General features: G+C 39.8%; 1 protein-coding gene across 2 annotated transcripts in view; it reads right to left on the reverse strand.

Moving 5' to 3' along the window:
• Positions 1–1,150: 1,150 nt before the first annotated feature.
• Tead1 (TEA domain family member 1 (SV40 transcriptional enhancer factor)) overlaps positions 1,151–22,617 on the reverse strand; it is a 177,266-nt gene continuing 155,799 nt past the window's right edge. The window contains exons 10-12 of one of the 2 annotated variants that reach the window (XM_013028807.1): positions 14,347–14,487; positions 8,544–8,696; positions 1,151–3,811 (exon numbers count right to left, since the gene is read on the reverse strand). In XM_013028807.1, coding sequence (XP_012884261.1) covers positions 3,698–3,811; positions 8,544–8,696; positions 14,347–14,487 — 408 coding nt within the window. In that variant the 3' untranslated portion in view covers positions 1,151–3,697. The remainder of the gene's footprint in view (positions 3,812–8,543; positions 8,697–14,346; positions 14,488–22,617) is intronic. The other variant, XM_013028808.1, reaches the window with a different exon arrangement.

Raw genomic sequence — 22,617 nt, forward strand, 5'->3', positions numbered from 1 at the left:
CAGATCCCTTCACACTGATGGAAAAAAAAATCCTCCAGAGGTCTCAGTAAGTTCTACAAACACCATGGGTTGTAAGGCAAAAAAAATAGATGCAGCCTAGAAGAACTCAATTGAAACAATTAAAGAGTTGGATAATGAGATCCATGGGCTTATTTTTTTTAACCCCAATAAACTAAGAGCTGAAGGTCAAGTCAGAAATGTTCAGAAATGCTCTGTGGAAGAAAACTTTCAAACTAGGAAGAAACAGGATACAAATATCACTTCATGAATTCTCCTACCTGCCTCCTGATTCCCTGAAAGAAAAGAAAAGAAAAGAAAAGAAAAGAAAAGAAAAGGAAAGGAAAGAAAGGCTCCCAGGAGAGAAAGTTTTGGAAAGCAAAATGAAAGGGAAACTGTCACCAATAAGCTAATGTGACTCATAAGGTCAACTGGTGTGACTATACCCATGAACCATTTGGTACATACAAGGACATGATGAGTTGTGAAAAATGGGGTACAGCCCAGGGACACTAATAAACCTTTTACAAAGTGTAAGGCAACCCCATACAATAAAGAATGTCACTAGTGTTGAGGCTGAGGAAACCTGGTCTCTGGTAACCTTGTATTACAAACTCGGGTGCATTCTGAAAAAGCCCCAGTTGACAGAGGACTTCTTCCTACAATGGAAACCAAGGCCAACAGCTCCTCCGTTCTTCAATTCCTCCCTAGGAAAGCAGGCCTTCAAACTGAGGAGCAAAAGCCCAGGATGGCCATGAAAAATATGGTACTGGCAGAGAGCACTGAGACTAGTGGGGTTGGGGCTTGGCATAGGCTTCCTTATGGTGAAGGAGCTTTGAAGATAAGAAGAGAAGGAAGATGATCAAAAAGGGACTGAGATTAGATGTGAGAACACAAAATCCACCCAAGGGTCTACTTTGAGAGACACAAAGAGAAGCAAGCGGAGCTGGGAAGGTGGCTCAGTGGTGGAGGGCTTGCCTTGCATGCATGAGGCCCTGGGTTCCATTCCCCAGCACCACAGAAGCAAAAAGAAAAAAAGCCAGAAGTGGCACTGTGGCTCAAGTGGTAGAGCGCTAGCCTTGAGCTGAAGAGCTGAGGGACAGCGCCCAGGCCCAGAGTTCAAGCCCCACAACCGGACCCCCCCCCCAAAAAAAAGAAGCAAGCCCAAGACCTGGGATAACTGGACCAGAGACTAAAAAGGAAAACTATCTGTCCTGTAGAAAGCTCTAAAATATTATTAAAGAATCTTATGGCTCATAAAAGAGCAAAAAAATAACGCTCAAAGTCATTCATATAAACACTAAAACTCAAGTACAAAGGTGTTCAGAGGCATGAGGACAGTGAAGCCACTGTAGTTCCAGCCTGACCCTACAGCTAACTGCTAACCTTTAGCTGGTCTTCTTCAGTCTATTTTTTTGTACTTTGCAAATGAATCCTCACAGTCCTGCTAGAAACACAAAAGAATCTCACTCCTGGATGACAACATCATCCAGACACCTCTCAAGCTCCTGGATGGCCTGACTTTTAGCCACATACACCTTTTCATAAAGTTCTAGTCTTTGGGGTAGTTAGGATTCTCTTAAGGAAAGGTATAGGAAATAGAGACCAAAGAAACATCCCTAAAAGGGATGCCCAACAGAAGTTATAGTAAATATGATGACTATGGAAGATGTATAAGTGTTTGGGCTGAAGAACAGTTTTGAAGGGTTGGAAACCAGGATAGTCCTTCAAAGGCTTGCTTGGAAGCACGTAGCCAGGTACACAAAGGTAACCTCGTTTTGGAGTACTGTCCTACCAATATATGTAAGGCAGATGTGTTCCAAATAAGACAGTTATGCTGTTTCCAAATAAGACAATTCTCCTGTTTTCCTTAGTGACCTTTGGTGAGTCTGGGAGAAGTCAGGCTCTCAGACACTGATACAGTGCTGTTCTTTTTGCGACAAGCCATCCAAATACTACACTCATGGCCCCAAAATGCTGAACAATGTACAAGAGGGTTAGAGCAGATGGCAGGGAAAGGGACAGAGTAAGTCACTTGGTGTGGTACTTTCTAGCCTTGGTGGAAAAAATCTTGCCATGGATTGTAAATAACAAGACTTCATATCCTATTGTGTTCACATATTCCAAATGATTACAAAAAAAAAACATTTTCTTTAAAGAAGGCTTCCTCTTCCCTCCTCGATGAAGCACTTTTGGAAATTACCCAAGGCATGTGGCCCAATCAAATCAACTCTGCCCAGGCGAGGCTTTGGAATATTTAGTTAGGAAAGAGAACCTCCTGAATGAGCCTGGTAGCAAAAGTCCAAAGATGGATGGAATTCTTAAACCTAAGTCCAACAAGTGCTGTACTGGGCATTCTTAGAGAGAACAGATCTAAGACTACAGACACAGATTGAGATACATACACACATCAGCACCTAGCTAACAGAGTACTACTAAACAGATGTTCAATGGGAGTGGAACAGCCACAGATGTATATGTGTACATACTCAGTACACATATTTACACACATAGTTACAGTTATAGCAGGTTCCTACTTATATTGGGTCATCAGAAATAAAGAATTTATCCACAGGCTGGTGGGGATGCTCACAACATTCTGGGGGAGCACAGACCCTAACTGATGAGCCTTTTACTTGTTTGGTCAATGAAGTTTTCTCCCAGCCACAGGATTCTCTATTCTTTGCAGCTCACAGTGCAGTATTCATGCCAATTTTAGACTTTTGCTATTAAATTTCAGTGGATCGAATATTTACTCATCTCAATAAAAAATTTGGTTGTCCATATAAAATATAACTGCACACACAAGACTATAAACATTGTAAGCTTAAATTTTTCAGTATTTATCTACTTATTGCAAAAAAGAGCCATCTTTTCTTTTTCATTAAATAATCAATCATCACATTAGTACAATACAATTTTACATTTTTTAAATATACTATATATGTTAAGGATAAGGGGTGAAGTCTTCTTCCTTTGTATTATCTTGTTTAAGAGTTTAATGGATTAGGAGATTAGTTTTAACCTTGAGGAAAGAAGTACAAATTTTTCTCATTAGAATATTTCTACCAAGCATTTCTTAAGGCTATAGTTTAACATTTGGTTTCAAAAAAAGAAAGGTTTCATTTAAAAAATAATTTAGTGAATTACATTCTTTCATAACTTCCACCCTAATTAGTTACAAAGATAAGTCTAAAGATTCTTAGTTTTGTGTACTAATTTACATTTATATTTAAAGATTAATTTTACTTGTATCTTAAAACAAGAATTTTATGTTGAAATAAAAAGAGAGAGAGAACTAAATACATTTGTATAAAGGCAGTAAATGTCCCATGGCCAATGCTCTGTCTCAGTATTTTCTACCACAATAAGAAACAGGTCTCTGCAGAGAGAGAGACTTAGGTTGTTAAGTTTCCCCTTTCCCGAGGAATTGTATACGACAGATCTGAAGAACACATAGAAACGATTCAATTTTTCTTTTTACAACTGTACCAGAATTTCACAGCTATGACAGAATGAACACATGAAAAAAAATGACTTCACTCAAACAAGATTTAGAAAAATTGGGGTGACCTCGGGGCCAGGGCACCACCACTCTGTGTGGTGAGGTTTACAGTCAGTCGTTTGATAATGGAGAGTGTGTGTGTGCACATAGTGTGTGTATATACATACAGATATCTATATATATAAATAATCATGTTCAGTCCTTTACAAGCCTGTAAATATGATGTTGTGCGCCGTGTTCACTGTTTGAAACTTCAAATACACAGGCCATGCAGAGGAGAGTTTCTTGTGTGTCCCTGTTTGTAACCACCTGTTTAAAAAAAAAAAGTTACAGACATATCATGCCACATGAAAACTGTACATTCCACTTGTGCCTGGAGGACTACAAAGTACTGACTAGAGATCTTCTCAGCCTTACTCTGTACCCTCTAACCCACATTCAGAAAGCTATGAGTCTCATCTGATCCCACCAAGACTTGCCCATCATCTGAGTCCAAGAAAAAAACCACAAGAATTGGTGAGGTTTTTGTGTTTGAATATTCTGAGCTCATTTTTTTTATCATCAAGGGAATTTTCTATTATTTTGTCCCTGTGGATAATCATTTATCCTAGGCAATTGTCTATCTTATTATTTAAAAAGAAATTTTTGGTAGCACCGTTTAATTCAGTGCCTTGCAGGCAGTCTATTACTTAAGCCACACTCCATAGCTCTTTTTGCTTTAGGTTTTTTTTGTTTTTGTGTTTGTTGAGGTAGTTCTCACATTATGAGGTTCTCACATTAGTAAGTTCTCTAACTTACATGTCTGCATAGCTAGGATAATTGGCACACCCCAGCAGGCTCAGCTTTTTGTTGAGATGAGCCCTCTTGCTTTGTGTTGGTTATTTTGGAGCTAGGAGTCTCACAGACTTTTCTGCCTGGACTAGCTTCAAACTTGTATCCTCAAATCTCAGCCTCTTTAGTAGCTAGGATTACAAATGTGAGCCACCAGTATTTGGCATCTTATCTCTTTTTGAGGGGGTGAGGATGGTGGTGGTGGTAGAAAACATTCAAAATCTATTCTTGTTCCTTGTTCTATCTTATTTTTAAACTTGTGCTTAGTTTTGCTTTACAATAGCCAATGACAAATATGAACTCTATGGGTGCCTTGCTCACTATTACCTAATTAACCAGTGGTGCTAGACTCAGCAAAAGTTGCTGCTACAGAAAGGAAGAACAGTATGGGTAGAATCAAATCCAATGACAACTCTTCCTCACAGATACAGGCTTTACCTTCCAAACTTTATTGTGAAATACCTATCCGTTTTCCCTTCTATCTCTTGAATTCTTCTTCACACTCCTGCCTCAGCCTCTATTCAGATTTTGAGCTCTCTGACCCAACTTCTCTTCACTGTGGTCTTAGTTATCCATGCCACCCTTAGAAGGAAGTTTCTAAAGGCAAATCTGATCAAATTCAAGACACCACAGTGACTCCATGACATTGATGCTTGAAAACATTTTGAACTTGGGAGCCTAGCCTACCTTCTCATAAATCTAAGGTTGAAAAAATGCACCAGGATTAAGTTTCCCTGGTGCTTAAGACATCCATGTTTATGGTCCTTGACTGAAGAATGTACTCTCATCATACTGATTTGCCCTATAGAACTGTATGATTCATATGAATTGTTTTTCTGAGGGACATGGACTGCATTTCTTAGCAACTAGCAAAGTGTGTGGTGCACACAGTCATTGAGCAGTCACTTAATAACTATCTGCCAAGTGAGTGAAAATTTCTATCACAGCCAACATAAACTGAGTGCTTGCTATCTATCTACTTGGTATGAAATGCTTTACACAGATTGTCTCATAGGACATTATAGCTCTATCAGTGGGTGCTATTCCCCTTTGACAGAGAAGGAACTGAGGAGCAATTGTGTCCTCAGCTAACTAGATATCTCAGTTATTTTGTCATCAGGAAGCCTTCCCCAACCTCCCAGACTAGGTGAAACTCTAACATTATATGATCCTACTGCCAAACATCAGCCAAAGGTTTTCCTTTCCATTCAGTTCTGATGACCTGATGAATGCCTGCCAGCCTGCCTCGCTCATCAGATGCTGGGATGGCTTTTGTACCTTTCCAGTTCATCACAATAACCTCAACCACTGACACCTACATATGCACACATAGAATGGCACTTCTTGGTAAATCTGAAAAATTCTTGCCCATCAAGGCAACTTAAACAACATCTTTCACCATTCTGAAAATCCCTACCATGTTCTGTACTTCCATGACGCCTGATTTTACAAGTTCTCCAAAGTCATCATTACCTTGGATTATAATGGTCCATTTACCTGACTTTTTCCTCAAAAAGCCATGAGTGGAGAATAAGCCAGAAGGCCCAATTTCTCTAGAATTCTCCAATTAGTTGGTTGTCTTCATATCCATAAGCAGTGGCTTAAATTCAATTTTTTCTAAGGACTTGATAATGTTTCTAGCAGATATATATTGGCAGCTATTAATTCCTCATATCAAGGGAATTAAATTGTTTAATGACATTTTTGAAGTTAATCTAACCTGATTAATCCCAAGAACTGGTACCTGGGCTTGGTGGGACACAGGTGCTCTGATATGTCCAGGCCATATTACTTAGGTTCTGAGGCTATCATACTCCTTAATGTGCAGGCACAAGGCTGGCTTTCAAGCAATAGCTCAGACCCCCTCCAAGAGAACTGAGAAGCCATTCACCTTGTTCTGGTTACTGCCCAAGGCTGTCTAAGATCTACTACAGTCTACTCTTAGAACTGTACTTGTGCTTATAAAGCAATGGAGAACACCTCTAAAACAGGCACCTTCTCCTTGCCAAAACCCATAAAAGTCCATTAGAAAAAAAGGATGTTAATGTGGTTATTAAAGAATAGGTATTCTATGGGCTGGGACGGTGGCTCAGTGGTAGAGTGCTTGCCTTGCATGTCTGAGGCACTGAGTCCCATTCCTCAGCACCACATAAGCAGAAAAAGCCGCAAGTGGCGCTGTGGCTCAAAGCGGTAGCCTTGAGGTGAAGAGCTGAAGGACAGCACCCAGGCCCAGAGTTCAAGCCCCACAACTGACCAAAAAAAAAAAAAAAAAAGTAGGTATTCCAAATTTCTACATTTTGTAGGCACACATGAGAACACATTGATAGTCTCTCCCTAGAATACACATTTTTCCAGTAGCATGCCAATCATGAGATGCCTACAGCTCATTTACCAGGCCCTCCCTAGTGGAGCAGCTTTCAGTCCAGACTACTCAATACAATGATCTCAAGAACTTTAAAAGGAAGCAAACAAAACCCATGATGAACCCCACCCTCAGGTTTCTTTTTAAAGCCCCTTGGATGAATCTGATATGCAAAGAGCTGTAATTTTAAAAATTGCTTGACTTCCTTTTTATGGTGGCATGTGACAGCTGGCTCATGAAAGTTACTGTTAACTACTAAGGAATTTTGGGAACTGGACAACCACTGGTAGCTACAAATTGCCCATGGAGGATGGGAATGAGGCAGAGAGACTAGAAAATAACATTTTGAACATTTTTCCTTTTAACCAGTACAAGCTACATATAGTGGCACACACCTGTAAAACCAGATACTTATGAGGAAGAAACAAAAGTTCAAAGCCAGTCCAGTCAAATGCGATAGTCTCAAAATCAAAATAAAGACAAACGGGCTGGGGTATAGCTGAGATGGTAGAGCAGTTGCATAGTATGTTCAAGGCCCCAGTTCAATTCATAGCACTACAAAAAGTAAACGAGTACATCTCTTGACTGAGAACTACTACCCTAATGCAACCAAAACTCTAGGTAAACAATTTTTTTTGTCAGTTCTAGTTGTTGTTGTTGTTTTCGCTAGCCTGGGGCTTAAACTCTGGGCCTTGGCTTTGGCTCAAAGCTAGTACTCTGTAACTTGAGCAACAGCACCACCTCTGGCTTTTTTCTGAGTAGTTTACTGGAGATAAGAGTCTCACAGATTATGCTGCTCAGACTTCAAACCACAATCCTCAGATCTCAGCCTCCTGAGTAACTAGGATTATAGGCATGAGCCACTGTGCCTGGCTAGTATTCTAGTTCTTAATCCTAGTAACAAAGAATAATAAAGAAAGGCTTTCTTCTAAGGCCTGAGTATTTGACTACAATATAGTTTTGCTGTTCCTTTCAGCAAAATTGTTTCCACTGAGTATTTCACTAAGTATTTTTAATTTTTTTAAATAACCCTAATGAAGCCCATTACTGATGTAACTGTTCTTTGAGGGCAACACTGTTTCTAATAATCTTCCCAAATTTGCCATAGAAATCTTCTATGAGCAATTTTTGCTTTCTAGTTAAGTATCATGGGAAGCCACATTGTGCAGGGGTATTGGTAAGTTTTCCCAGCATGAATCCGGAATACTCTGCCTTGACCTTTCACTTCAGTTGCCCACATTAAGTATGATAACGCATTTTTAGTCTGTAAAGAATATTTTCTTCCCCTTCTTAGACACTGTATCCTAATCTCATTCATATTTCTCTTGGACTTAACTGCCTATGTTTTCCTTTTTTTAGTAGAATGTTACCCCTTCAAGAAGGGTTTGAAAATACTTCATGACTTGAGTCCAGGTATTTTTGAAGGACAGAACTAATGACTCAGTTTTGCCTCATTGAAGATTTGCATTCCTGGTAGTTTCTGAGACAATTTTGGCTAACACTGGAATTAGTTGTGAAACTTAAAAAATACCATGCCTTAGGCCCTGTCCTTGGAAATCCTGATGCAAATGGCCTAGGATGCAGTCCTTCTAATATGCAGAGCTGAGAACCTAGGACCGCTACTTTGGATTATCTCACTAAACTTTGCATCTGCTAAGCTTAGAAATTCCCAGCCAGATGAGACCCCTACTCTTCTACTTTTCTCTTCAACCTCAAACTTCCAAGTTTGCTGAAGGGATGCCAAAATTCTGTTGGTTCACATCTCAATGCCATGGCCCACCTTCCTTACTCTCCTCAACAAGCCTCACAGTACACTTGGCCAAAGTAAGAAGGAGACAAAACCATTACCAATAAAATTGTGAAGTTTTCCAAAACACTGTTCATCATATATTTCTCTGGTAAATGTTTGAGCTTGTGGATGAAGTTGATCATATATTCACACATTGGGGAGCGGTTTATTCGGTATACAAATCGGCCATTCTCAAACCTTGCATACTCCGTCTGTGAGGAAAAAAGGATTTGAGCATTTTTATACTTTTGACTTCAAAATGTAAGATCTCATAGAAATACTTAGAAAGAAAAAATAGTGCCAGATGACCTTGCCTGAAAAGGGAATTAGAAAAACAATGGGTCTTTCTAGCTAGGTATTAGTGGCTCACACCTGTAATCCTAGCTACTCAGGAGTTCAGATTTGTGGATCACAGTTCAAAGCAAGCCCAGGAAGGACCATGAGACTCTTATCTCCAATTAACTACCAAAAAGTTGGAAGTGGAGATATGGCTAGATATGGAGAGCGTGCTAGCTTTGAGCCCCGCCCCCCAAAAAAAAAGAACAGCAACCAGGCCCTGAGTTCAAGCCTTAGGTCTAGCACAAAATGGGGAAAAGGGAAGAGGAAACGAATGTGCAAACTCTATGGGATACAATTAAACCTTAACTGAAGGAAATTTAAGGAAGCAGCCTCATCTCAACTGAGCTGTATTTCAAAATAGCATATGCATACAATACGTACATATGATTTCATCTGTTAATAAAGATAGATGCTAACAAAATATATAAAGAGCAAACCATTTACCAGGCAGGTTTAAAGAGTAACTATTTCCAAGGTCACATATTACTATTACTATTATTATTTTGGTTGGTCATAGGGCTTGAACTCTGAGCCTAGGCACTGTCCCTGAGCTCTTCAGCTCAAGGGGAATGCTCTACTACATAAGCTACAACAACACTTCTTCCGGTTTTCTGGTGGTTTATCTCAGTTTCATGGATTTCCCTGCCCGGGCTGACTTTGAACTATGATCCTCAGATCTCAGCCTCCTGAGTTGTTAGGATTATAGGTGTGAGCCACCTGACAAGGTCACATATTATGCTAGGCCACAGAAGTAGGAAAATATTCTGATTCTTTTTTGAGACATATAGATACTAAATATTAAAATTTGCTACACTATATTTTATTTTATTTTTATTTTTTGGCCTGGACACTGTCCCTCAGCTCTTCAGCTCAAGGCTAGTGTTCTACCTCTTGAGCCACAGCGCACCACTTCTGGCTTTTTTTTTTTGCTTATGTGGTGCTGAGGAATCAAACCCAGGGTCTCATGCATGCAAGGCAAGCACTCTACCACTGAGCCACCTTCCCAGCCCTAGACTATATTTTAAAAGTATAGATTAAGCTGGGCACTAGTGGCTCAAACCAGTAATCCTAGCTACTTAGGAGGTTGAGATCTAAGAATTGTGGTTTGAAGCCAATCTAGGCAGAAAAAGTCTGAGAGACTCTTATCTTCAATTAACCACAAAGACAGAAGTGAAGCTGTGGCTCAAGTGACAGAGCACTAGCCTTGAGCAAAATAACTTCAAGGACAGAGCTGAGGCCCCAAGTACGTACACACACACACACACACACACACACAGACACACAGACACACACACACACACACACACACACACGCGAATAATAATTACTTCTGAGACATAAACTTTCTAAATTACGAGCAAGTGGAATCTAGCAACCTATCTAAAGCTTGACTTCTTCACACAGAGGAGAAAAACTGGAGAAAAATCAAGTATAAGTTGTTAAAAAGGCATTTGAGCCAGGGACCTGTGGCTCACTCCTGTGGCTCATGCCTATAATCCTAGCTACTCAGGAGGCTGAGATCTGATGACTGAAGTTCAAAGCAAGCTCAGGCAGGAAAAAGTCCATAAGACTTTTTTTTTGGTCAGTCCTGGGGCTTGACTCAGGGCCTGGGCACTGTCCCTGAGCTTCTTTTGCTCAAGGCTAGCACTCCACTACTTAAGCTACAGCGCCCATGTGTGGCTTTTTCTGTTTATGTGGCACTGAGGAATCTACCCCAGGACTTCATGCATGCTAGGCTACCACTAAGCCACATTCCCAGCCCCTCCATGAGACTCTTATCTCCAATTAATCACCAAAAAGCCAGAAGTGGGAGTGTGCCCCAAATGGTAGAGTGCTAACCTTGAGCAAGAAAAGAGCTCAGGGATAGCACTTAGAACCTGAGTTCAAGCCCCAGTACTGGCACAAAACAAAAAAGGCACTTGAATAAAATACTGCCTACTTGCCTCCTTTCTTCTCTTTCCTTAGTTCTGTGCTTGAACTAGGGGTACCTGGGCACTGTCCCTGGACCTCTTTGTGCTCAAGGCTAGTGCTCTACCACTTGAGCCACAGCACTACTTCTGGCTTTTTCTGAGTAGGTGAATGGAGATGAGAGTCTCATGGCTGGCTTGGAACCGTGACCCTCAGATCTCAGCCTCCTGAGTAGCTAGGATTACAGGCGCGAGCCACCAGCACCAAGCTTCTTTGCTTTTCTTTCTTCCTTTTTTCTTTTTCTTTTTTTTTTGCTGTCACTAAGATTATATGTTGAAAGCGCAAGACTCTAAGAGGAAAATCACTAGAGCTAAGTAAGAGAATCTGCTCAGGTAGCCATATTAAAAACAGTAAGAACTTCTGTTTACACATATTGCAAAATCCAAAAATCTGCCACAAATTTTATGTGTACTATTAAGAAATATATTCAACAAGGGACAAATCAGTATTAAAAGGCTATTTTAAAAAACCATATAAAATACCTAAAATAAGATAGAAATGCAAACAGGCTCATGACTGGAAATTTTGACATTAACAATATATCCAGTGGGGAGGGGAGGGAGGACTGGGGAGGTAGAGGAAGGGATGGTAGGGGAAAAATAAAGGAGAATGTTAACAATGCTCAATAGGAAATGTATTCTTATTACCTTTCTCATGTAACTGTAACCCCTCTGTACAGTATCTTTACAATAAAAAAATATATATGTTAAGAACAAAAAATTAAGCCAGGCACCGGTGGCTCACGCCTATAATCCTAGCTACTCAGGAGGCTGAGATCTGAGGATCACGGTTCAAAGCCAGCCGGGGCAGGAAAGTCCGTGAGACTCTTATCTCCAATAAACCACTAGAAAACTGAAGTGGCGCTGTAGCTCAAGTGGTAGAGTGCTTGCCTTGAGCTGAAGAACGCAGGGATAGTGCCCAAGCCCAGAGTTCAAGCCCCACAACCGACAAAAAAAAAAAAAAATTAATATATTCATTTCCCCAAAATAACATCTAAATTTAATTTAATTATAATTACAGCGTTCAAACTTTGTTTTTCTTGCACTTTAAAATGTTCTCATTAGAACTGGGAGAGAGGGAGGGAAGGGCTAACATTGAAAAGTAATGTACTCTTTACTTCACTTATATAACTGTAATCCCTTTGTACATCACCTTTATAATAACAATAAAAAATTAAATTAAACATGCTCTCATCATTTGGAAATATAAATGCTGATTACTGTCTTAGAAATAGGAAAAGGATAAATGGTGAGACTGAATTGCTTCACCTAGTATCAGAATCTACTTATAAAGTTGCCTTAAAATAACATAAAATACAGTATTTGGGATAAGGAGATAAAGAGACAGGGTAGAATAGAGTTCAGCAACAGTTGCATAGTTGGTAACTTAAAAGAAACAAGATCTGCTCAACTAAAAAAACTGAATTTAAGAAATGATTTTGAAGGCTGGGCTTACACTTATAATCCTAGCTACTCAGGAGGCTAAGATATGAGGATCATGGTTTGAAGCCAGCCCAGGAAGGAAAGTCTGTAAGACTCTTATCTCCAATAAACTACCAAAAAGTCAGAAGTGGAGCTGTGGCTCAAGTAGTAGAGTGCTAGCCTTCAGCAAAAAAACAAGCTCAGGAACAGTGCCCAAGCCCTGAGTTCAGGACCTAGGACCAGGAAAAGAAAGAAAAGAAATGAAAAGGAAAAGAAGGATTTTGATTCAAATGCCTATCTATTGGCAATAAAACATAAGCAGCCAATAAATGTAAACACAATCTTTTTTTTTGGGGGGGGGATGGTCATCGTGGGGCTTGAACTCTGGGCCTGGGTGCTGTCCCTCAGCTCTTCAGCTCAAGGATAACTACTCTACCAATTGAGCCACAGTGCCACCTCTGGTTTTCTGAGTGGGTTATTGGAGATAAAATTCTCCTGGACTTTCCTGCCTGGGCTAGCTTTGAACTGTGATCCTCAGATCTCAGCCTCCTGAGTAGCTTGGATTACAGGAGTGAGCCACTAGTGTATGGCAACACACAATCTAAATAAAGGCTTTAAGGTACACCTCTACCTGTCACACTCATACTACCTTCTCCATGAAAATTTCTGGTATTGTATTATTGGTCAAAAGCAACCTTTCCTCCCTCCCTGAACTTGCAAAGAACTTTGAACCCACTGAGGGCACCACGAGTAATCTTAAGTCTAGGAAGATAACATAACCTGTCTGGCTCATCTTTCTCTCATGCACCTATCCAAGCAGGAAACACACCTTCAGAAGCCATTCCTGATAGCTTCCTATTCACTAACAATGCCTAACACTAATCTTTCATACTCCTAACCACTGATGGATAGTTTGCTTCCTCCTCAGAGAGCTAGAGGTCACCCAGTCTCCCAAGTCTCCCAGTCTTGTCTTACATGGCTACCACCTTACCATCTCCTCAGGTTTCCATGTTGACCCCATTCCTTGTTTATAACCTCTTCTATTTGTGTCTGACCTCAGAGTTGGTTGCTGCTCCCCAAATTTAACTCTTACGTTATGTTCTTTTTATTTCTTCTGGGCAGTTAGTTCTCCATTCCCATAGCTTTATCTTGTTTTTACTTATCTCCTCAATTGTAGTTTTCCATCCACAATCATCCTATTTTTATTTCTTTATCATTGATAGTGACAAGCATAAATGTGACCTTTGGCACTCCCTCCTTTAATTTTTAATATGCAGTCAGTTTCTACATTCCACTTAAAATTGTCTTGTCTGATTTTCATGCCTAACCTGACATCAAGTCAGCTTACCTCTTCTGCCTTACCAATTCTCACAACCTGTCTTATGTTCAGGAAGCTAGAGGTATCTAAAGCACCCCAGAACCTCATGGCTCAGACCAGGGTCTTAAATATATCCTCTTCCTACTCTCCCATAAGGAATCCTCACACTCAATCCAAAGCACAAAATCCTTGCACATTCAGGCTGGACTCCTGGTTCTTAGAGGTCCAGATCTATTGCAGGTAACTGCACTGCACATGGACTGGTGTAGAAGACAATAGAAAACACAATTTGGAAGGAAATTCCAACTGCAAACATTCATGCAAAGCATCTCAGCGCAATGCAAGAAATATCTAAAGGTTGAGAAGTATGAAATTCTGTAGGCATTTCATTGTAATATAGACTGAATTTGTATTTAAAACAAGTAAAATAAAGGGAGTAGAAATGGCAAAAGCAACATCATCAAGCTCAAGGTGTTAGGGTTTTTGAAGGCAGATGCCATCAGATCACCTTGACTGTTACCCACAAAACCTGAGCATGGCCTGGACCTGGTGGTAGAGTGGGGCCTGCCTTGATACAGCTTTCCTCCCATATCCCAATAGGATACCTGTTGCTAAGGATGCCTGTTGAGGTGACCAGCACTGGCTAGCCAGACAGGAATAATTTCAGAGAGAGTTGGTTCAAACTTCCTATTTCCTTTTAAGTTCTTCCAAATCATTTTGCCTTTTGGCAAAAGTACAACATGCTGCCCATGGAAGTTTAAAGGAAAGCAATGGCTTGCTCCTGAAGGAAATTTCTGTTTCCTGAGGCTAACTTACCTCTACTTTTTCTACTACTTGCTTCCCAAAGGAGCACACTTTGGTGGAACAGGTGACTGTCATATTTTCAGAACTCTCATATTGACTGGTTACGCCATAAAAAGCCCCGGCATCATCTTGAATATTGCAGTTTAAGTCAGCCTGTTGGAAAGGAAATGGGTGCAAATTATTCTCTAGTTCCAGGAGTCACAGTGAAGAGCAGGGTGGGTCATTAAACAGTGTTGTGGTATGTGTGTGGTTTTTGTGTGTATGTATGTGTGAAGCGAGGTGCTCTGCTAGAAACAAGTCACTGCCCAAAGGTTAGTCTTCCCTTTGAAAGACACTATGTACTCATTCTGTTTTACTTGCATACATTCAGCATCAGAGTATCTGTGTTCTTGCAACCGAAGATTTATTGGTCTCTAGACTATATGCTAAAAGCAAGGCATGAATGAGTTTCTTTTTTTCCCCCAAAAAACTAAAACTGCTCCGAGGTGTCTGGTTTTACCCAGGGTCTGGTGTCTGGGAAAAAGAATTGAGCAAAAATGCACACAAATGGTAAAGCAGCACAAGTTTAATGAAGTAAAGTAAGAGGAACATGGGAACTTGCTCCTGTGCTGCAGAGTGAACCTGAACATGAGAGCTCCCTGCTAAGGAGAGGCTCTTTTAGATGGATAATTCTAAATGACAGGAAGAGACTGAGCTGAGAGCCACATGTTATCAATCCAAGATTGCTAATGCTTTCTGTAGGAAATCATCAGATGTTTATAGAAGGTAAACTGGAACTTGTGCCTCACTCCTCACTCTCCTTCTGAACTGGGCCGCCAACTTGATTTGGGGAATGATGGCACTAAAGTGAAATCTAGAAAGTGCAATTAGTGATCCTATAGGATAGAATTTCATATTTGCACTTTGTAAGAAATATACACTTTTATACACATTTGGCTTAAGGGGGAGCTTATGCAAGGAATTTTCATTTTAAACAGCAAATGATTGTACTCTTGTTCATTAAACTGTCATGTTGTGTTTTTGTCAATGTTTCACTGAGGCTTCTTCCCAGGATTTAAAGTTGAACTATCCACAGGAGTAAAGTAGTGAAGTAAACCTCACAAATCTGTTTCTCATAATGAATTCTGGGTTATAGCAGAGTAGATAGGACTGTTTAGCAGTGAAAATGGCCTCACTGGCTTACTTCTCTTTCAATTAACTTAATCTCTTGTTTCTCATGCAGTTAATATATTCTTTTTTCCTCTAAAAAAGGATCCCATAGTCAATTCTGTTACTGTACCATGTAGCTATCTTGTACTGACAGTGATCTTAAATTCAACTAGATAACTAGGTCCTACATCTTAAAGGCTTCTGAAAGTATCTGACAACCAATATTTTAAAGAAATTAGCATATGGAAAAGCTCATTCTACTTTTTGATATTGCTTTTATTTTAGGACCTGGAGCCTCAGTCAGTAGCGAGAGTTAAAAAGAACAACCTCGAGACCAATCTTTTTACACTCTGAATTTCATATTTATACTTGCAAATGCAATGTTGAAAAGAACCTGACCGATCACAACAGTGATTAAGGAATAGTGAATAATAGTGATTATACCATTCTTTTCTATTTTTTGATGCTAATATTTTATTTTTTTAAATATACATTATTGTTATTACAAAGGTGGTGTACAGAGAGATTACAATTACTTGAGACAGGTAATGAGTATAACAGGAAATGTATTCATGAATTAATTTCTTATACCCAAATCTTCAGAAAGACGGCAAAGACAAGAGATTGTACAGCTGACTAATCATTTGTTATGAGTGAGAAAAAGAAACTAGAAATCATAGCACCCAGACAGCAAACAGGTCCTACTAAAGATTGCTTTATAAGATATAAATGCTTAGTACTGATTTAATGTATTTTTATCAAGTACTTATTATGTGAAGCTCATTCTATGCCCTTGACAGGACTTGGTTACAACCTAATATGGTATGGCTTACAGAGAATAAATACCATGCAAAAGGCACTCATTCAGGGTTCAGATAATGGACAGCACGGCCTCTAACCAGATTTAATTACGGGAGGGCTAGGACTGGAATAAGTAGGGAAGAGCTGAAGGAACAGAGTGGGCCAGGTCTTATACCTCACACTGGCTCTGGTACAATGACTAGGGACTCTGGGAGAACTGAGTTTCAAAATATAACTTAGGTCCAGGCTCAGAGGGACTAACTTATATCCTGTAGAGACTGGGGATTTTTCAAGAGTTCTGGTGCCAAGAAGTGATGAAATTATAGCAGTGCTTCAGACAGCCATGTCTGTTAGAGAAGGAGGAGACTCCAGTACTTAGGTCATTGCTGTGGTCTTAATATAAGGGAAATGTAATCTTCAATTTATGGGGCCTTTAGAAAGGTGTTAATCCATTTGTTTTGCCCTAATGGATGGATTAATGCCTGAGTAGAAAAGGCTCTCAGGATTGGGCAGGCTCACCTTTCTGCCTTTTATACTGTGAGGCTGCACAATGGCAGCCTCAAGATGTTGGTGCTTCAATCCTGTACTTCACAGTCTCTAGAAGTATGAGAAATTTCTGTTCTTTATGAATTGCCCAGTCTGTGGTATCTCCGTTTTGCAGCACAAAATATACAAAGGTAGTCACTGAGGGATGCTGCTGTAGCTAAGATCCAAAAGAGGGACATTCTGTCAGAGAGAAGAAGTGTGGGGAGTAGAGGGGCAAGCAGTCACCAAGGAGGACTAAAAATACGGTAGGAGAGACAGCAAATGAGAGCATATGGCAGATGCACAGGGGGTAGCAGGAGGGTTGGACTCTCATATCATGAGACCAAAGGGACATGGGAGTTCTAGGAAAGTAGGACGGGAGCATCGATAAGGTATGATCAGATGTGAAGAGACACCTCTGACCACTGTTTGGGGAAGACAGAAAGAAAGCAAAAAACAGACATAGATGAGGAGGTAGTTATAGCTGTCTAAACCAAAGGTGACAGGTAAAATATGAACTATTGTGACGACTATTGAGAGGTAGGCAGATGCTCAAATAGGATTTTGCATTTTGTGACGTTTGGCACATTTTAACTAGCTACTTGTAATACCTTGAAAAGCTCTTACTACCCTGAAGACTTAAGATATTATATAACATAAACATACATGCACACACACATATACACACAATAAAATAAGACGTGCATTTGGATTTCCTTTTTGGAGTATTAGGTAAAATGTCTATCTCTTTAGACAAAACTTCCTATTTTCTGCCTTCAAATAAAAAGAAATAAGCCAGGTGCTGGTGGCTCACACCTGGAATCCTAGCTACTACAGAGGCTGAGATCTGAGGATTGATGATTGAAGCCTGCTGGGGCAGGAAAGTCTGTGAGACTCTTATCTCCAACTAACCACCAGAAAACTGTAAGTGGCACTGTGGCTCAAAGAGGCAGAGCACTAACCTTGAGTGAAAAAGCTCAGGGACAGTGCCTAGGTTCTGAGTTCAAGCCCCATGACCAAAAAAAAAAAATAAAAATAAAAATAAATAAAGTAAGTAGGGCTGGGAAGGTGGCCCTGGGTGATTCCTCAGCACCACATAAGCAAAAAGAAAAAAGCTGGAAGTGGTGCTGTGGCTCAAGTAGTAGAGCGCTAGCCTTGAGCTGAAGAGCTGAGGGATAGCGCCCAGGCCCAGAATTCAGGCCCCACAACTGGACCCCCCCCCAAAAAAAGTAAGTAGAATTATATACTCAATTTCCCCTTTCCCCTTCCAAGCTAAATTCAGCATTCAACTATAGTGCTTAACATGGACAGTGGCTTCCTAATAGCCACTAACAACCAGTGCAAGCTCATTTGTCTGGTTTTCAATCTGCTTTTACTTGCACCTGTCCAGTTTTAGATAGTATCCATAAATATTGTAAACTTTCTCACCTTTTGCTATTGAACTTACATGGGGACATAAATCATAAATAAAATACCCAGACATGCATTTTTTCACATTTCAAAGTTTTATATTTGGTGTTATAAAAAAGGAGTTAGTGGGAAATAGTGGGCCTTTCTTTACTGGACAATTACTTCTAGTATTAATCACTCTATTTCTGTAGTTGAAAATTTCAAAAACAAAGACTCCAAAAGTAGAAATGTGGAATTGAGAGAACTGAAGTAACTCAAGACTTGGGTTTTCATAATCACTATGCAATCACTGCTCATTTGCAAATCTGTTTACCACCACCAACGGAAGCTATAGCACTATGAGTGCTACAGACCCAAACTTCTCCTGAAGGGGTCATGAATGGAACTGAATCCTATGCTGCAACCATAGTGAAGCACATACTATGTTATAAAAGTCCAATACTAACCTTACCAATTATTTAAGACATTAAAAATTTGGGCCAACAACCCCCCACCCATCCACAATCTATGACATTATAAAGAATAGTGGGTACATGGTGATAATAAAAAGAAAAGACTTTTGATGCTTTTCCCATTGTGTGTAAATTCCCTTCAGACAAGTAATCTCCTTACTGCCTGGTCAGACTATTCCCACCATCTCAACCTTTGCAGTATTGTGGGGTCTGAACTCCCTGAGTAATTTTAGTATTATTTTAATTTAGATTGGCTGCATCATCTTTGGTTATCCTGACGTGAACCTTCAAGAATGAAAATATAAAAGAACATCCACTGTAAAAAATGTATCTTTAACCAAGCCAAAAAATTTTGTTTTAAAGTTGTTAAAGTTATGATTTTTATGTAAAATTAAAGGACAACATCCAGAGATATACATGCCCCCAAACCCTCCCCATACCTCAAAGACTAACCATGATCCCAGTACATTACACCTTAGTTTTGTCTGTATTTTTTTATTTTTTGGTGGGTCATGGGGCTTGAACTCTGGGCCTAGGCACTGTCCCTAAGCTCTTCAGCTCAAGGCTAGCACTCCACCACTTGAGCCACAGTGCCACTTTCGGTTTTCTGAGTGGTTTATTGGAGATAAGAGTCTCCTAGACTTTCTGCTTGGGCTGGCTTTGAACCACAATCCTCAGATCTCAGCCTCCTGAGTAGCCAGGATTACAGGCATAAGCCACGAGTGCCCTGCTTGTCTGTTATTTAAAAAAAAAAATTAAGTGAGGGAATTCATATAGTATTTCTCCCATGGTTTTCTTTGTCTAGTATTATATTTATGACATTCATCCTTGGTACTATAATAAAAAATGTCATGGGCTGGGAAGGTGGCTCAGTGGTAGAGTGCTTGTCTTGTATGCACAAGGCCCTGGGTTCAATTGCTCAGCACCACATAAGCAGAAAAAGCCAGAAGTGGTGCTGTGGCTCAGTGGTAGAGCGCTAGCTGAAGAGTTGAGGGACAGTTCTCAGGCCCAGAGTTCAAGCACCATGACCCACCAAAAAAAAAAAAAAGTCATGGTCTATGCACTCTGTGTGGGCATGTGTAATATTTCCAACTGGACCTAGTATAAAGAGTTCTATATTGAACATTCTTGGACACAATTTTTATTAAGTTGCCTGGATGTTCTATTGGGTGACCCAAAACAGTCATTGCTAGATAGGTAAGATCAATGTGCACCTTAGCTTTCATTCAGATAAAAGGCACAGATAATTTTTGAACTATCTTGCTTTACTTGATCTTAAAAGAGCTTCCCAACTAATAGTAAATAATTAATTAACAACCAATATCACAATTATTTTTGCAATGACCCCTGAACATAGAAAAGTAATCATGCAGCCATCTGACCATGTAACAACGGCTGCTCAGGAATTTTCTAGGGGGAGATACTAATGTGAAAGATAATTAACTGTCAGCTGATGGTACTAGAAATATTCCAGAATGAGAAGTGGTTACTGAACTCCTATAGAGCAAGGAAATACCAAGGGAAGGATGTTAGCATTAAAATAACAATAAAGGAGGGAAACTAAAATGAGTCTAAGATTGTACAGAGTTCATTTCCCACTCTACTGACAAATCTCCCTGCAAATGAAAACTCAGGGTGTAAAGCAAACCTATTTCATGGAGTTCTAAAGGGAAGAAAATAAGATGGAAAAAAAGTGCTGCTCTCGAAATTCAAACTACATCTGATTAATCAGCCAAATCTGATCATGGCGTGCAATTTCTAACAGTGAGGGAAGGGATGGGTTTGGGAGGGATGGATGAGAATGTTGAAAGGGGTGACAGTGAATAAAATGCACTATACTCATAAAATGCTTTGTTTTGTTAAATGACAACTCCTTTGTACAACTACTTTAACAATAACAAAAATGAAGTAAAATATAAATAAAACTTTAAAACTTAAAAAAATCCAAAAAACAGCTAAAGCCTAGTGTAAACTAACCTTCTCAATCAATGCCATATTCAAACCATATCCTTATTTTGGCTAGCCAAAATAAGTTGTTCCCATAGCAGGTTCTGCTGTGTTTAAAAAACAAAACGAAACACTGCTAGTGTAGCTGGGAAAAGTAAGCCCAGGGAAAATCTTTCTGAGAAATATGCTTCTAGTGTTCCCTATTTATGAACCCAGTGCAGAGGCTGATTCTTTCTCCTAACTCCCCAAGCAGAAATCTTTCCATGTTTGACAACATCCAACAGCCCTTTATGATGAAAGCAGGAAAAACTAGGAATCCATAGACCATTCTGCAATATAATAAAGGCTGTATGACAAACCTACAGCATTATACTTAATGGCAAAAAGCTAAAACCATTTCCTCTAAATTCAGGAGCAAGACAAGGATATCCACTCTCTCCACTTTTCTTCAATTTAGTATTAGAATGCCTAGCTACAGCAATAAAACAAGATGCAAATATAAAGGGGATCCAACTAGGAAAAGATGAAGTAAAACTCTCCCCCTTTACAGAATGACATGACCTTGTATTTAAAGCACCCCATGGATTCCAGTCCAAAGTTACTCGAGCTGATCCAAAACTTTGGCAAAGTAGCAGGGTATGAAATTAACCCTCAAAAATCAATGGCTTTTCTGTATGCCAATAATGAGAAGAGCACAGCTGAAATAAGGAAAGCAACTCCTTTTGTAGTAACCCCACAAAAAATAAAATACCTAGGAGAGTTAACTAAAGAAGTGAAGGACCTCTATGATGAAAACTTTAAAACCCTGAAAAAGAAAATTAAAGCAGAACTAAGGAAGTGGAAAAACTTCCCATGCTCCTGGAGAGGGAAGATTAACATCATGAAAATGGCAATACTGCCCCCTAGGCTATCTACAAATTCAATGCAATACCTATCAATATCCCAACCTCATTCTTCAATGAAATAGAAGAAGCAATCCAAAAATTCATACGGAAATAATAAAAGACCCCAAATAGCAAAAACAATCCTCAGCAGAAAGAACAGTGCTGGAGAATATCAATATCAAATTTCAAACTCTACTACAAAGCCATAGTAATAAAAACAGCGTGGTGCTGGCACAAGAACAGACCTGAGGACCAATGAAATAGAACTGAAGACCCAAAAATGAACCCTCAGACCTACAGCCACCTAATCTTCTATAAGAGAGCTAAAAAAAAAAGAATGGAAGAAAGACAGCCTCTTCGGTAAATGGTGCTGGCAAAATTGGTTAAATATCTGTAGAAAAATAAAGCTAGGCCGGGCGCTGATGGCTCATGCCTGTAATCCTAGCTACTCAGGAGGCTGAGATCTGAGGATCGCGGTTCAAAGCCAGCTCAGGCAGGAGAGACCGTGAAACTCCTATCTCCAATAAACCACCAGAAAACCGGAAGTGGCGCTGTAGCTCAAGTGGTAGAGCGCTTGCCTTGAGCTGAAGAGCTGAGGGACAGCACCCAAGCCCAGAGTTCAAGCCCCACGACCGACAAAAAAAAAAAATAAATAAAGCTAGATCTTTATATATCACCCTGCACCAGAATAAAACCCAAATGGATCAAAGACCTCAAAGTCAAAGTCAAAGCAGACTCCCTGAAAACATTACAGGAAGAAATAGGAGAAACTCTAAGGCTCCTTGGCACAGGCTGAAAATTTCTTAATAAAGACCCAGATACAAATCAAAGAAAAGGTTGGACAAATGGGATTGCATAAAACTGCACAGCTTCTGCATGGCAAAGGCCATAGCTAGCAAGATCAATAGCCCTCAGATTGGGAGAAGATCTTCACTAGCCATTCAATGGACAAAGGGCTCCTATCTAAATTATACCTGGAACCCAAAAAATTAAGTCCCCCAACAACAAATCTTCAAAGAAACAACTGCCCAATAAATAAGTGGGCTAGAGATTTAAAGAGAAACTTCTCTGAAGAGGAAAGAAGGATGGCCAATAGACACATGAAGAAATGCTCA

This window comes from Dipodomys ordii, unplaced genomic scaffold, assembly GCF_000151885.1.
Source record: "Dipodomys ordii isolate 6190 unplaced genomic scaffold, Dord_2.0 Scaffold113, whole genome shotgun sequence".
Classification (NCBI taxonomy): Eukaryota; Metazoa; Chordata; class Mammalia; order Rodentia; family Heteromyidae; genus Dipodomys; species Dipodomys ordii.